This window comes from Andrena cerasifolii, chromosome 11 (genome assembly GCF_050908995.1).
Source record: "Andrena cerasifolii isolate SP2316 chromosome 11, iyAndCera1_principal, whole genome shotgun sequence".
Taxonomy (NCBI): domain Eukaryota; kingdom Metazoa; phylum Arthropoda; class Insecta; order Hymenoptera; family Andrenidae; genus Andrena; species Andrena cerasifolii.
Genome location: NC_135128.1, coordinates 1209956 through 1226214, shown reverse-complemented (window position 1 = coordinate 1226214; position 16259 = coordinate 1209956). Strand labels below are relative to the sequence as shown.

Sequence of the window (16259 nt, the reverse complement as noted above, 5' to 3'; positions counted from 1 at the left end):
GCGTCGACGTATTCCGTGCGAGAGAAGGTGTGCCTTGTGGAGGCGTTATTGCTGTCAAGAGGGCCTTTTCAGGACAGTGGCCATTTGGGAGGGACGCATGGCAGATTGGTTAGATTAAGGCCAACCGGACTTCAAGCCCACCGTTTCTCGCACGGAATACGTCGACGCGTGCTTTTGTTTTGAAATTCGAGCGCGTGTTTATACTCGAGAGATAAGGGATCTGTTTCGAATTTGTAGGGAGAACGACGCAGGCGGGACCTCGCGCAGGCAGCGGACTACCGCTTTTCTTCCTGTGTCTCTCCGCGAGGCGTATTGATGTTGGATAATACTTTTTAAATTCTAGTTCCCCAAAATTAATCAGGCTGATCGGCCAGAGCATTTCGCCAGGGTCGCGGTTTATAACCATATTGTCCCGCTAGTCGGCGGTAGAGAACGTTTTCCTACAGTTTTGGATAATTTATGACTTAATTGGTTCCGCCTCGTAGCAGAGGTGAACTCAAGGTATCGAAAAGGGGAAAGAGAAATGCTATGCATTTTCTTCTTTATACCAACTCGAAGAGTTTCTGTTTCTTTTCCCTTCGGACCCTTTCGAACCGATACACGTGGTGTCTGCTTTCTATCTCGAAGCAATGGGTACATTGGCAGTAAAAGGACGGCGCGGGCTTTTGTGAAAGTGTACGCTGGTTCGTTCGTTGCACTTCTGCAAAGCACGTGTGTTTCGAAAATGTGACGGCTCCTTTTTACCTAAAACTTCTTGTCCTGGTGGGGTTAACTCATAATGGAACTAGAGAAGCTACTTGGGGGTAGAGGAAGTTACTTGGAAAAAATTTTGTCAGTCAGCTAGCAATCACGTCCCAGAAATGTTCACGGCCCAAGAATATTACAAGAAGGTTCTGGGTGTACGGCCGGAACAACGGGGACGCAAGTGCTGCTGCGCGAGCATTTGCGCTAGAATATCCTGGTATCCAAACGCCAAGCAAGGATACGTTTCGCCGTTTAGCGTCGAGGCTTTTCTCGACGGGGTCCATGATGCAGCGAGGCAGCGAGGTGGGCAGACCCGCAGCAGCGCGAAATCTGGGCACCGTCGAGAGAATCATCGACGCCGTTGAAGCAGATCCAACGATCAGTGTCCGCATCTTGAGCCGCCGCCTAAAGTAAGTCACAGTTCAAGATAACTGCAGCAATTATTAATTAAGAAAAAAAAATGTTATTTAATAGTGGATGTTTTTGCATTTTGTTCTAGTGTCAGCCGTATGAAGGTGCACCGAATTCTCAGGGATCGCCTGTTGCATCCGTACAAATATGTACGGGTGCAACATCTGCACCCCGGGGATTACATCCAGCGGATTCATTATTCCACGTGGCTGTTGGGAGAAGTGCGAAGGAATCCGTCGTTCACCAAACACATATTGTGGACGGATGAAGCACTCTTCGACAGGGAAGGATGCTACAATTCCCACAATATGCATGTGTGGAGCGACGAAAATCCCCTAGCACGTCGTCCACGTGCAGCACAAATCCGTTGGTCGATCAACCTATGGGCCGGCATTTGTGGCGAATTTATCGTTGGGCCGTACATTATGCCAGACAGGCTGGACGGCCCAAAGTATAAAGATTTTCTGGAACATGTTCTGCCGGATCTTATGGACGATATGAGATCCGACAGAACATGTACTACCAGCACGATGGTGCTAGGCCACACTACGCCGCGAATGTCCGCGCTTATTTAGGTGAAACCTTTCAGGACAGGTGGATCGGTCGCGGCGGGCGGGAGGCCCACGTTGCGTGGCCCCCACGGTCACCGGATATGAATCCGCTGGATTTTTTCTTCTGGTGCTACCTGAAGGTAATTTGATTATTGCTGTTACTCTTTACTTATTCCTGTTGTAGATATTCTTTTTTTTGCTTACGTTTTGTATTTGTTGAACAACAATCATTTCAGAATGAGGTGTATCGTCAACCGGTGGACACACCCGAAGAAGCCATTGCCCTTATTCACGCAGCAGTGGAAAACATTACGCCGCTAACATTGCAGGGCGTACAAAGGCAATTAATTCTCCGGGCTGAGCAATGCAACATCAATGGCGGTGGCCACGTGGAGCCATTCTTACATTAAGAACAATCGGCCCCTTTCGGGGCCACCAATTTTTAGAACGTAGGAACAACACGTTCCATGAAAAGTAAATTAAGTGATCAGTGTTAGTAACCGTGCAGTGAAGTGAATATTCGGTGCATTAACCTGGACGCACCTGACATTGCGACCCTTAACTTTGGGCAGTGTCGTATACCTGTGACCAGCTGTGCACCGAGCTCGTCCATCGATGACCAGGATCGGTTCAATGACCCAGTGACACAGGTTATCAAGCTGCAGGCGAATTTCCAACAAGGGTGAGTTTTAGATACTTTATTGGTGATCATTCATTTTTAAATTTAACGCAAGCGATGGCTAATTTCCGGCGATAATTCTCCACATTTCCGTACGTAAATTTTTCTTCTGAGTTTTTAAACGAACTTTTATTCATTATCAGCATCAGTGTCGGCCGTTATTGAACTACGGATTTTTATCACAATAACGAACTACGATCACTTTTCGTTCGTTCTCTGTTGCATTACCTTTTCGTTTGTACGTTATTAAAAAAAAAGAAATTACCTGTTCCTTATCCTCTCACTACAAATAATTATTATTCTCGATTCTTCTAAAAGAAAGACAACTGTGTATTCGTCATTTTACGGTACACATGATTTTCATGCATTTATCCTTTATTCGTTATTCACTTTAAATGGCAAACAAACCATGGTAAAAGGTTCGATTTTTTTGTTACGTCTTTTTCATTTGCCATTCTACGCAATTTCCTTCGATGCATGAGGCCTTTCTGGTTCGTACTCGCAGCGCGGCCCGGCACGCGGCCACGCTAGCGCGAGAGCTCCAGCGGAAGGCTCGCGCTCTGATTGGTCGGTGCTTTTTGTTAATATCTCGTTATCGAAAACTCGGAGAACATTTTCGCAAAGGGAAAAGTTGTTTGCAATAACCCCCTGAGTCACCCCCTTCAAGGAACCGCAGCATTTTTGGGACACCCTGTATACCTTTGTGGCATTTTCCAGTACTATTTGAGTATGAAGTGTGTTCAGTGAAGTTTGTATATTTTCTTCTATTGGACGGTCTGTCATAATAAGTCGAAGCGCAATTTTTAATGAACGTGGAATTCTATGGGTTTTTATATACTTTTCTTTATATAAACTTTCTCCTGCTGGTCCTATTGGGTTACCCTCTGTGTTGATGAATGCTATGATGTATCCTTTTCCTATCCATAGGTGGTCCTCCGTGTAACGTTCTCTAACGAGGCGTTGCCATTAATTACAGGAGATTCCATGAATAGAGCGGTTACCCGTGGAATTGTGGGATTTGGTTCGGTTGGCGTGCGATTAAGAAATGAATTTAAAAAAACGAGAGTCCTTCTTTTAACAATAATAACAACAATAGTTTATTAAAAAATAGGTTTTGACTCTTGGACTAAATGGAACATAATAATACTACACTGAGTCGTATGAACTATGATGATAAATTAATTGAACATAAGATAATTACGTAACGGCATATCGGTTGGTAATAAAGAATATCTTTTGATTTCGGTTTCGGCGCTAAGTCGGTAATAAAGAACATAGTTTAATTTCGGTTTCGGCGCTAAGTCGGTAATAGAGAATATTGTTTGATTTTCGGTAACGACGCTACATCGGTAATAAAGAATATCGTTTGATTTCTGTTTGATTTCGAATATTTAATTAATATTAAACCTAGTATAAGTGTACGATACTAAATCGCAAATTGAACAGAAATGTCTCGACATGAAGTCGGTATAATGTGTAATAGAAGAAATGACGCTTCAGTCGATTTAGAATGTCAAGTTGAGAAAATTGAGAGGTTTCCTTCTCTCGGAGTTGTATTGGCTTCCTGTTGCCTATCAGCTGGCCTACGCTTTCTAGGATTGTTGCCAATGGGCTAATTAAAGCGGCCAGAGATGGAAGCCAAGGGGCTAATTATAACGGCCTCAAATGGTAGTCAGGTTACCGGTTAGGGTGTTCCCACATGGAAGCTGAGGGGCTAACTAAGGCGGCCACAGTATGCTGCTGGTTCGGTGGCAGAACCAAGAAGTCTCCTCTTCACTGCTGACGGGCCTATATTTATACTCCTCGCTGGTACTTGGCCTGCATCAATCACTCGTTGCGCGATTACGCGCACCAATTGGAATTTATATCCGGTTCGCGCCACTTGCGCACTATACTCAGTTTATTCGGCGTTCGCTTTGTCGTATGTTCCGCGCACGCGCGCTCTATTCGTTCGCGGCACTCAGTTTCACTTGTCGAGTAAATGTCACTGCGCATGCGTTCGCGTCAGTAGGTTCTCTCACTCGCCGCCGGGTCGCACTCTGTTCGCACGCTTGCGTCTGTTTAACTTATTGCTACATTGACAGCTTAGGTATAATATAAAGATAATTAACAATTAATGTAATAAGAAAGGAAAAAACTGAAGGTGGTTCGTAGCGGTACGATACATCTGTTTCAATATTTTGATTTTGGACAGGGATGTTTGATACTATTCTTGGTCTGCCTGATGTGTGTTGTGGAGGGATAAGAGTTAGAGGAGGTAATGGTGGAGGAATTAATAATGGTGGAGGAGATATTGAAGGAGGGGTAAGAATTTTTCCTTTTTTTTATTTTTATAGGAGTTATAGGGGCAGTGTCAGTACTGGATTTTAATTTTTGTTTCTTTTTTTTTATGTGTACGATGAGTGCTTTTGTCTGAGCTTGTTTCTGCATCGATTTTGGGAGGGTCTTTATAATTATGCCTCGGTACTATGAATGTCTCGTCGATTTCTTCTATTAAGTCTTCTTTTCTCTTGTTGTAAGGTATTCTGGATGCTCTTGTGACGTTTTCATGTTGAGGAGGTGTTTGTATGTTTTGAAAGGGCGCATGTATCTCTATAGGTATTGAATTTTGGGGAGGCGCGTGTATTTCGACAGGTACTGAGATTTCATGGGGAATATTCGTTTCAATGTTTTGTTTTCTTATTTCTGGTTGGGGCGAGGAGGTGTACTTTTCCTTTTTCCGCTTTAATTTTGTTCGCTTTGTATTTATCGAGTCGCTTTCGTCATAAGATGAAGAGTCTCAATTCGAAGAACTAATTCTATGTTGCTTGCGTGGAGCTAAGTTTCCCGAGGTTGAGGCAGTAGTTTCCCGTGGTCGTGTATTATGTTGATGGAATTTTTTTGTTTTTTATTTTCATGAGAGTTCGTTTCTGAATGCGCTCGTTTTGCGTCTAACGGTAATGCTATCGGATTTCTTGACAATACGTCCGCGTTTGTATTATATTTCCCTGGTTTATACAAGATTTTATAGTCATATTCCGCAAGTTTAATTGTCCATCGCATTAGACGAGATGTAGGATTTGAAAGATTTTGTAGCCATTCTAACGGTTTATGATCTGTTATAAAGTAAAATTTCCTACCATAAATATAAGGTCTGAAGTGAAATACCGCGTAAATAATTGCTAAAAGTTCTCGTTCTGTCGGAGAATAACGTGTTTCAGCACTATTTAAGACCCGAGATGCATAAGCTACCGGTAAATCCACCCCGATTTCACCCTGGCTAAGAACTGCACCTACAGCAATACTTGAGGCGTCTGTCGTGATATTAAACGTTTTCTCGAAGTCCGGAAATTGTAGAATAGGTTCCTTGTATAGAGCTTACCGCAAAGTTTCAAACGCTTTTTGTTGTTTATATGTCCACTCAAATGGGTAGTTCTTTTTAGTGAGGTTGGAAAGTGGTCGTGCAATTTTTGAGAAGTCTTTTATGAATCGCCTATAATAACCAATCACAAGGAAACATATCGAACCCGAAAATTCTGATTGTAATGAAACTCCGTATGATTGTAGAGTATATCGGAGTATGTACGAAACGATTTTTTTTTCGTTTTTCGAGTATAACTTTGTAACGGTGCGAGGTAGAAGAAAACCGTAAATGGATAAAATGTTCAGTGTTTGATGCCGTATAACTCGCTGCAAAAGAAATGTTTGTACGTCCAACAATTTATAAATAAAAAAAATCCTCGATTGTCAAGTGGCAGATGGTAGTAATATGGACAAAGGCGGACAATTTTTGTAAACAAATAAACAAATGAACCAAAATTTGTTCCTTTTACATTTTAGTAAACCATTGCGAATTATAACTTTTACACGGAAAAAGATCGTCCCCAACCCTCACGGTTAAAAATTATATGTAAAATAACGAAAATTTTAATTTATTTATAAATTGTTGGACGAACAAACATTTCTTTTGCAGTGCGTTATACGCCATCAAACACTGAACATTTTGTCCATTTACGGTTTTCTTCTACCTCGCACCGTTACAAAGTTATACGCGAAAAACGAAAAAACGCTGAAAATTTGGGGGCTGATTTCACCCCCTCAGAGTGTTTTTCCGCAGAAAAGAATCGTTTCTTACATACTCCGACATGCTCTACAATCGTACGGAGTTTCATTACAATCAGAATTTTCGGGTTCGATATGTTTCCTTGTCAGTCCTAAGAATTGTTTTACATTTTTTACCGTCGTTGGTGTTGGAAATTCTTGTATGGCTACTATTTTCCGTGGATCAGGCTTAACTCCTTCTTCTTCTATTATATGTCCTAAGTATGAAGCTTCTTTCTTCAGGAATTCGCACTTGTCTGGTTGGAGATAGAGGTTGGCGTCTGTTAGTCTATTCATCAGGCGTTTAAATTTTGTTGTATGTTTTTTGAGGGAGCTGACATATATGACGATGTCATCTAAATATACAAATAGTTCTGTCCCCTGAAGGCCTGTTAATACTTGGTCCATGAGTCTTTGGAACGTGGCTGCTGCATTTTTAAGTTCGAATGGCATTCTGTTGAACTCATAATGTCCGTATATCGTGGAGGAGGCTGTTTTGTGCCGATCGTCCGGATGCATTGGAATTTGGTGGAACCCGGATGCAAGATCAAATACGGAGAAGTATTTGCACTTCCTAACTGATCTAATATGTCAGTTATGTTCGGCAGAGGATAGACGTCTCCAATTCTTTTTTTCATTTAATTTCCTGAAGTCTATTACGATCCTAGCCTTTACATTTCCTTCTGTGTCTTCCTTCTTGGATACAATCGATAAGGGTGAATTGTAAGGAGATAACGCGAGCCGTATTATGTCTGTCTCGAGTAATTCTTTGGTTTGCCTACTTACTTCTTTCTTGTATGCTTGGGGGTATCTATGTTGCTTTGTAAAAACGGGGACGTCGTTTTCCGTTATTATTCGGTGGTATGCCTTATTTGTAGATTCTAATTTTTCTCCCGGAAGGTAAAACCTATCTGAATGTTCCTTAATTAATTCCTCAATGCTAGCTCGTTCCTCTGAATTTAAGTGTTCTAACCGTAATTGTTGAAGTAACTGGTGTGTTCTGTTTGTTTTCTTGTATTTGTCTAGTGTTTCTTCCTCTACAGATGCTTCTCTAAATGGTTCTAACTCAACTGTTGGTGCAGGACTCGTACATATATTTGGCTTCTTGTCCTTGCTGGTATTGTAACCATTTCTAGGTCAGTAAATGGAATAATCTCCCTTCCAATGGTTATGGCTGATTTTGTATAGTCGATGGTTGCTCCATTAGTTTGGAAGAAGTCTGTTCCTAATATTCCATCTTGTTTAATAGGAAGATCGTCCACAACATGAAGGATGATTTCTGTATTTAATGTCTTGACCGTTATATACCCTAAGGTACTGAGCATGCCGTCCGTGATACCATTAAGATCGAAAAGATTATCCGTGAAAATTGGAATGTCGGAAGAAATAGCACTTTTCTTAATTACATTTAGGTCAGACCTGGTGTCGATCATTAGTATTGCTTGTTTTTCGTTGAATCCTATATCAGAGAGAAGGATACTAGGAGGTTTTCCTATCTATTCCATTTGTAATCTAAGTACGGCCTATCTGCGTACCGTACGAGGATGTGCTTCTTCTTTCCTTTTTTGTCAAAGTAATTTTTTTTTGTGCATTGTCTACAGTGTGTCCTTTATATTGGCAGTATTCACAGAATATTTCTGGCTGCTGTGTTCTGTTTGTATAATTGTGGTTCCTACACTCTTGCACCGTGTGACCTGGTCTTCGGCAGTAGTCGTTATATATGTTGGGTTGAGGGGCTCTGTTTGTGTAGCTTCGGTTTCTACAGTCTTGCGTCATGTGTCCGGGTCTTCGGAAGAAGTCACAGAATTTATTGTATTGAGCTAGCTCTGTTACGGCTCCTACATTCTTGCATTGTATGTCCTGTCCTGTTACAATGCTGACTAACTTTTTGCCGCCAGTTGTTATGTGAGATTTGTTGACTACTGCAGGTGGTGACGTCATGGCCATACCCAAGGCAGTTTATACATTGATTGGTTCGTGCTACTCTTGCACTTGTTTGGTTTTCGTTGTATTTTGCCCCTGCTTTAATGGCGACATTGATAGCCCGATCAAGATTGCTGAAGGTGTGTTCATGTATTTTATTGTGTATTTCGGTCTTTAATCCCGTTAGAAAGGCTTTTACAGTATTTTGTTCCGCGGTTATATTGAATTGAGCTTCGCGTGTAGGTGTTTCTATTGTGTTACAATGTTTGATTTGTAGAAGCAAGTTAGATACGCGACTACTATAGTCTACCGTCGTTTCATTTGGCAATTATGCGATTTTTGATAGCTCTCCGTATAATTGAATTGAAGTATGTAATGGCGCAAAACGTGAGCTTAATACAGAGATAAGGTCGTTAATTGAATTATATTCTCCACTTAATATTACTCTTGAGGCTTGTCCGAAAAGCTTATTCTTTATGGGCTGAACTAGTCCGTATTCCGCGTGTGGATTCACTATACGTCGTGCATGTCGACAACTTTTAATAAAATGGTGTAGCGGTATGTTTCTACCATTGAAAGAAGAGACTGTGTCTGCTGTATCGCGTAAATTAATGTGTGGTAGATGAGGATACACACTCCTAGCTGTATTCATACTAATTTGAGGATATAAATTTTCTGGAGTGTTTGTATCTCCTGGAGTTCCTACAATTTCTGGAGTTTCCGTAGTTCCCTGAGCTCCAGTATTGATTACTATGTTAGCCATAGCTTCGTTAAGTTCCCCGTTAAACATTGTGAATTTCTAAGGCTCTGTAGAATTTATTAAGAAGAGAACAAATTTCTGGAAAAAATACTCACTTTTTGGAGTGAAATTCACTAAGAGAAATATTCCCTTTAAACGGAATAATCCCACTAAACGAAACAATCCCACCGCTGTCACCAAAAATATCCAACCTGTAATGTCCGCTTGCCCGGAGACAATTGAGCGTCACTGGTTCTCGAGAGGAGAGCGGCGTCCCCTCGAGTGTAGGATAGGTGGGGGCTCGTTGTTAGGGAGTAAAGGATTGAAATCCAAACTTGAATTCAACAATGGCTATTTTATTTAGTAGAAAGTTATTCTTTATAATAGTGACAAATTAACATTCCTTACAGCTATGATTATATATTTTATGTTTTTGGTTTTTTTTTTAGATTTTATATGAATTTATGTTCTGGATATATGTATATGTTGAAGTGTACAGCCGCTACCGTTCCCGGAGCGGGCTCGTACCCTTTGGCAACGTCTGCTGTAAGAACGGCCGCTACCGTTTCTGGGGCGGGCGCGTTACTCTTGACAGAGTTTTGTTCTATGTTCTTAGAAATCTTGCTTTTACCAAGTGCTTCGGCCGCTACCGTTACCGGAGGCGGGCGCGTTGCCCTTGCAGAAGCGAGGTCCTACAGTCTTTGAATGTTCAGTCCTAAGAGGAGCACCGGTATCTTTTATACTCTGAAAATCTGTCGCCACCATTCTGGAACGGACAGGACTTTGCTGGTTGGTACTTGGCTGTCTCTCAGATATAAGCATCCACTAGTTGTACTGAGCCTTGACTGATTTACTGTGTTGCATGCACCTCCTTTTATACTCGAGAATTGATAACGAGGCGCACGCGCAATGTATTGATTTACAACTTATTCGCTTAATACATTGTATTTTATCCTATATTCTTACTAATACTTATAATTTAATTATTTCTAACATTTGTATAATACTTATTCCTTTAATATGTGTTTGGATCATAATTTTTATACAAAACATGTACAAGAGGTCCGCGTGATGATACGCAATGGTTCTACATTATCGACGGTCGGTAACGCTGGGTTTGAGTCTGCGTGGTACGTTACAGTTGCATCAGAGTATTGTTGATGTTATAAACGAGAAAGCTTTGAAGGATATCATACGCCATTCAAAGAAAACGAAATACATCGATTGATATCGTAAATTTCCATGGCCATATTTTTAGTTAATCGTTATGTTGGGCTGGTTAGTAACTTTTTGAGAACTATAAGGAAAATTCGGATTCAGATTATGTCTGCTGCGGTCCCCAGTCACGTATCCCACCCTAAAGTATATGTGACGTGTATGGATGTTGCTGTTCAATGCGAAGGAATTCGTGATGATAAATTTCATGAGGCAGAAGTTATTTACGATGACGATGTTTACTTGAAGGTGTTTTATAATGGCAATTGCGAAAACGAATACGTACCGTCTGGTCAATGCGGCAGCGCATATTATTGGCTAGGTATGCATGCGCGACATTCATTCCTCATAGGTGATGATAATGATGAGGATGATGTGGCAGCGTAAAGCTGGGAGAGGGCCCCATACATTGTTGTGTGGCGGAAATACACTAATGCCGAGCTGATCGACTATATCGCAGTTAATAAGAATGCGATCGCGGGGATTGTCGTTCGTGATAGTGCAGTTCCGGTTGGTGAGTCTGATTTTAATACGACTGCGCAAGTTGATGATTCAATATTTACTGATAATGATTTATTTAATAAAATCAGTGGCAATGCATTCTTTATGAATGACATAGACGATGCTATATTCAATGCTATTCTCGATCATGAAAATACTCAGAACTCCACCCCGAAAAATTATCGCTCAAAGTTTACATTGGTTGCTTACGCGAACGCATCGCCTAATTCATTTCTTCACTGCGCGTGCGTTGTCGGTCCCACGATTAGAATATAAACACATGGCATGAAGCGCATGCACGTAGGCGCCAAACGCGTTCAATTTTGTCGCGCGCCATTATCCTTATTTTTCTCAGAAGTCATAGACCACCCTCTTTCTCAGAAATCAAGATCCACCCTCTTCCGTACATCGAAGACGCGAATTTCCACAAATCGGTCGCGGTCGCGCCTGCGCACCGATCCCCGCACGCGTACGGAGATTGCGCGGCGGCGACGCGTGCCCAAAGTACCTTAAACATTCAACAGGTGGCGCCAATACTAAATGTGTGAAAACCTAGGAAATTTACCGACGCGGGCCCAAATACCGACGCGGACCCAAAGTACTGTTGCGAGCACCCTTTGGTTGGAATCCAGGGCCTGCTGGTGCTCGTGACAAGAACAAGAGGACAGCGAGAAGAAGGCGATCGAATCGATCGCCTGTCAAGCTGTCATTCGATAGCCAGACGCCATTACGTGCAGACGCATCGACATATACATATTTCTTGCGCGTTTGTGATTGCATACGGTTTATCTGTTACCCTGTTCTTGTTAATGTTCTATTGCTTCTATTGTACTTTCGCATTAAACTTCTGCTATGCCGAGCCGAAACCATAACAGTACCTTAAACATCCAATACGTGGCACCACTTGGAGTTGCGCGCGACGCCATTTTGAAATTTTGAAATACACCCTCTCTCCCCTGCGACATCATTCTTCCCACCCACGAACTCGGTACCCACCTCACCCCCTCAACAAACTCACGCAATAGCACGGTACCCCCCTCCTCGCCTCACTCCCTCACCCACCTCGTGCAATAGCGTAAGCGTGGTACCCCCCGCCCCGCCTCACCCCTCGCCATCACTTGGTCCAGAAGCGACATAGCCTATCTACTGAAATCAAAACGATATTCTTAATTACCGACTTAGCGTTGAAACCGAAATCAAACGGTATTCTTTATTACCGACCGTCGTTACGTCATTACCTTTTAGTTCTATTAATTTATCGTCAAGATCACACGACTCCGTGTCGTATTATATCTTCATTTAAGACCTCGTGTCAAAACCTTTTGAATAAACTATTTTGTTATTTATTGTTAAAAGACGGACTTTCGTTTCGTAAAATTCATTTCTTTATCGCACGCCACCCGAACCAATCCCACAATTTAACAGGTATACCGTTCCACTTGTGGAATCTCCTGTAATTAACAGTTAAGGAACAGGTTCCACGAGCGTTTGTCGATTATTTGGATAACTTATTTTCAAATGTAACCACAACACAGGCGTTAGCAGCAACAAATCTAGGAAAAGCAAACCAAAGAAGCAAACTCGATTATGACAGGAAACTAAATCCTCCAAAATTTTATGTAGGAGATGATGTGTCCCATCTAAGACTGGTCAGCGCGATATCTCCTAAAGTATTGGAGATAAAATTTTTTAAAAAATATGTAATTGAATGGTTCGAGAGGGCCAATTTATTACCCGAGACAATTTTTTTATTATTATTTTAAAAGATACGATGGTCAAGTTCGGTTTTTCAAATGCAACTATTTTTTTTTTTTGAACACCGGAGTTGATAGTGCGTTCTAGGACAAATTGAATAAGCATTAATGTATACACTTTATTTCCACTGGTTTTTAAGATATTGCGCTTGCAAAATTACTGATTTTCACTGGAAGAAAACCCTCTGGAATAGCAAGGACCGGGGTCGGTCTTACTGGCGCCACGGGTGGCATTGCCTGTTGAAACTGATACCTACCTGCCAAAGGTCCACGACAGGCTTTGCAGGCCCAAAAGCTGGACAATTCTTTTCCGTTAGAAATGCTACTTAGGTAGATACCAGTGATGCCAGAACGGTGGGTTTTGTCCCACGGCCGCTACCACCACTCCACGACCAAGCGTACCCCCTCCTAGCGTCCGTACCGCACCACACAAGCATACCCGTCCCTCCATCCGTGTGCCGCACGCGCTGCCTGGTCACCGCTCTCCGGCGAGAATTCGTTTTTCCGACATCGAAGCGCTTGGCGCGCAAGCGAAAAATCAAGACTTCAAATCCCGGTGCGGGATATTACTTTTTTTTTTTTAATTATTCACTAATTTCTCTTTCTATATTCTCAGCAGACTAAAGGCTTAAAAACTATTAATTTACTAAGCATTTTCGAAGCTTGATTTGCTGCTAAAGTGCGATCCTCTTTTGGCTTGTATCGCACCACTCCAAGCGTAAGTACCCTACCTTCTGTCAGTGTGCCGTACGAGCGACAGCTAAAACATCTTGAAACGTTTCCTGTCTGTCGCAATGGAATAGGGCAATGTCCGATTTGAAAATCGTCAACTGTTTAAGTAAAATATCGTCGTGGGGAAGACGAGCCTTAATTTCATTGCTTACGGTAATATAAAATCGTAAGCAATTTTCGCGGAAGGAGGAAACTTCAACTTTTGTCATTCCCTTGCTTGTCGCATCTTCTAGGAATTCCTCACACTGAGGGCCTAGATCAACTTGAGCCAGGGGAAGTTGATTTTGTTTAAAAGACAAATCTATTAACTTGATATAATTAAAATTCTGTACCAGAAGGGGTTTTAAAAATTATAAATGACATTATTGCGACGGGTACGAGACCAGTCGATATTGTTTTCAAACCTCATTACAGTAATTTGGGGTGCGAGTGGTAAGCCGACCGTAATAGCGGAGCGGGCGGCTCGCTTACCTGAAACGGAAATCACCGATTCTGTAACTGCTCATTGTGACGTGAATTTTAAGGAGTCCATCCTAGAACGGCGCTTATTTTGTAAGTAGCATTTCAAGGAATTATTTCTGTTCATGTATACAAAAGGCAGAAGACCAACATCGTACATTAGCCTGCTGCGAAAATTCTTTGTAAATTAACAGTTTTCAAGTTTTTATTCTACTGAGAATATAGAAAGAGAAGTTAGAAAATAATTAATGAAAAAAGTAGAATCTTCGCATTGAGGTTCAAACCTCGATGAAATGAATTCTCGGCGGAGAGTGGTGCGATACACGCCAAAAGAGGATCGCACTTTAGCAGCAAATCAAGCTTCGAAAATGCTTAGTAAATTAATAGTTTTTAAGCCTTTAGTCTGCTGAGAATATAGAAAGAGAAATTAGTGAATAATTAAAAAAAAAAAGTAATATCCGCACCGGGATTTGAAGTCTTGATTTTTCGCTTGCGCGCCAAGCGCTTCGATGTCGGGAAAACGAATTCTCGCCGGAGAGCGGTGGCCAGGCAGCGCGTACGGCACACGGATGGAGGGACGGGTATGCTTGTGTGGTGCGGTACGGACGCTAGGAGGGGGTACGCTTGGTCGTGGAGTGGTGGTAGCGGCCGTGGGACAAAACCCACCGTTCTGGAATCACTGGTAGATACCATCCATTAGGTAGATATCCATTACAGCGTATTAAAAAATTATTTTCTTCATCGTGTAGATAGGGACAGTGATGACAATGCATTCCTGGTGTTCCGTACAGGAAGAAAGGGGGTATAAACACGAGCTTCGATAACAAAACAAAAGCATGCGTTGACGTATTCCGTGCGAGAGAAGGTGGGCATTGGGGAGGAGGTATTGCTGTGAAGAGGGCCTCTTCAAAAGAGCAGCTGTTTGTGAGGGATGCAAATCCGATTGGTTCTGATACAATCTGATCTAGCAACTTTCACACCTCCTAACCCTAACTAATCGAACTTGCATCCCTCCCAAAAAGAACCGGCCCACAGTGGGACGGATCGACGTTCAGGTAGGCATTCAGTCCATTTCTTACATATTTCATCATTTAATGATTATAATCTAAGATTACAGGTAATATATTGTATAATAAATACAATAATCATGTTTTTTCTCGTCGCTCTTTTTAATAATGGGACTTCAAGAGTCCCTTCATGTCGATTTCCATATATATGGATCGAGGCTTATTAATAAATTATTTAGAAAATCTTGATTTGTCATTTTTCGGCTGCTCTTTTTGCGTATAATTCGCAGTAGTTTTTAAAATCATTATTTCGGGCGTTCTAGGCTTCCTCGGTTAAATATTCTAAAAAAATTTTAGATTCCCATTTTTAGAAAATGATCAGCTTTTACACATTGGAATAGTTTTAGTTAGTCTTTTCCTTGTAATGAAAAATATAAACACTTATATTCTATTGCCAAATTAAGATTTTTTGTTACTATTTTCGTATTTTTCTAAGTTAAAAGAATTGTTCGTATTTGTCCGTAAATTCAAGCATACCTCATGATTCTGGATAAATTCAATTTCACAAAATTCAATTATTCATATCCGACCGCATCCGACCCTTTGAAAAATTGATATTTTTTTGCAGAAACGCAGGTGCGAGTCAGGAGAAATATACTATTTTGCTCCAATTTTTTATTTGCAATAATAATTGTGCAAATTGAATGTTTTTAGCTTTAAATTACACTAATCGAGTAATGTTCAAATATAATAATAACGAGTAATATATGTTGGAAGTGAAGCACGCAGAGGTGTGCAACGTGTAAAAGTAGGAATGAAACGCTAGATAAATAAGAATGAATCATGTATGTAATCAGAGAGTGATTGGAATCGAATTTTGCAGAAACAAATAAAAAGGAAGCAGAAAAAAAATGATTATTGTATTTATTATACAATATATTACCTGTAATCTTAGATTATAATCATTAAATGATGAAATATGTAAGAAATGAACCGAATGCCTACCTAAACGTCGATCCGTCCCACTGTGCGGCCATCCGAGCGTAGAAGGCGGTAAATATCTGTTTCAACGGGAAATGCCAACCGTGGCGCCAGCAAGACCGCTCCCGGTCCTTGCTATTCCAGAGGGTTTTCTTCCAGTGAAAATCAGTAATTTTGCAAGCGCAATATCTTAAAAACCAGTGGAAATAAAGTGTATACATTAAAGCTTATTCAATTTGTCTTGGAACGCACTATCAACTCAGGTGTTCAAAGACAATAGTTCCATTTGAAAAACCGAACTTGACCATCGTATTTTTTAAATTAATAATAAAAAAAACCGTCTCGGCTAATAAATTGGCCCTCTCGAACCATTCAATTACATATTATTTTTAATTTTTTATCTCCAATACTTTAGGAGATATCGCGCTGTCCAGTCTTAGGTGGGACACCCTGTATATTTGTTCCCAGAACTAAAAACGTCTA

The 16259-nt window shown here is 41.2% G+C and overlaps 2 protein-coding genes across 2 annotated transcripts in view; one reads left to right on the top strand and one right to left on the bottom strand.

Moving 5' to 3' along the window:
- The window catches only part of Naxd (NAD(P)HX dehydratase), a 57999-nt gene that overhangs the window by 39597 nt on the left and 2143 nt on the right, over window positions 1-16259 (bottom strand). The gene's annotated exons all lie outside the window — the stretch shown is intronic.
- On the top strand, window positions 1030-1968 carry LOC143374879 (uncharacterized). Its single transcript, XM_076823429.1, has 2 exons — window positions 1030-1154; window positions 1244-1968. Exons 1-2 carry the CDS (start codon window positions 1030-1032, stop codon window positions 1728-1730), a joined length of 612 nt encoding a protein of 203 aa, XP_076679544.1. The 3' UTR covers window positions 1731-1968.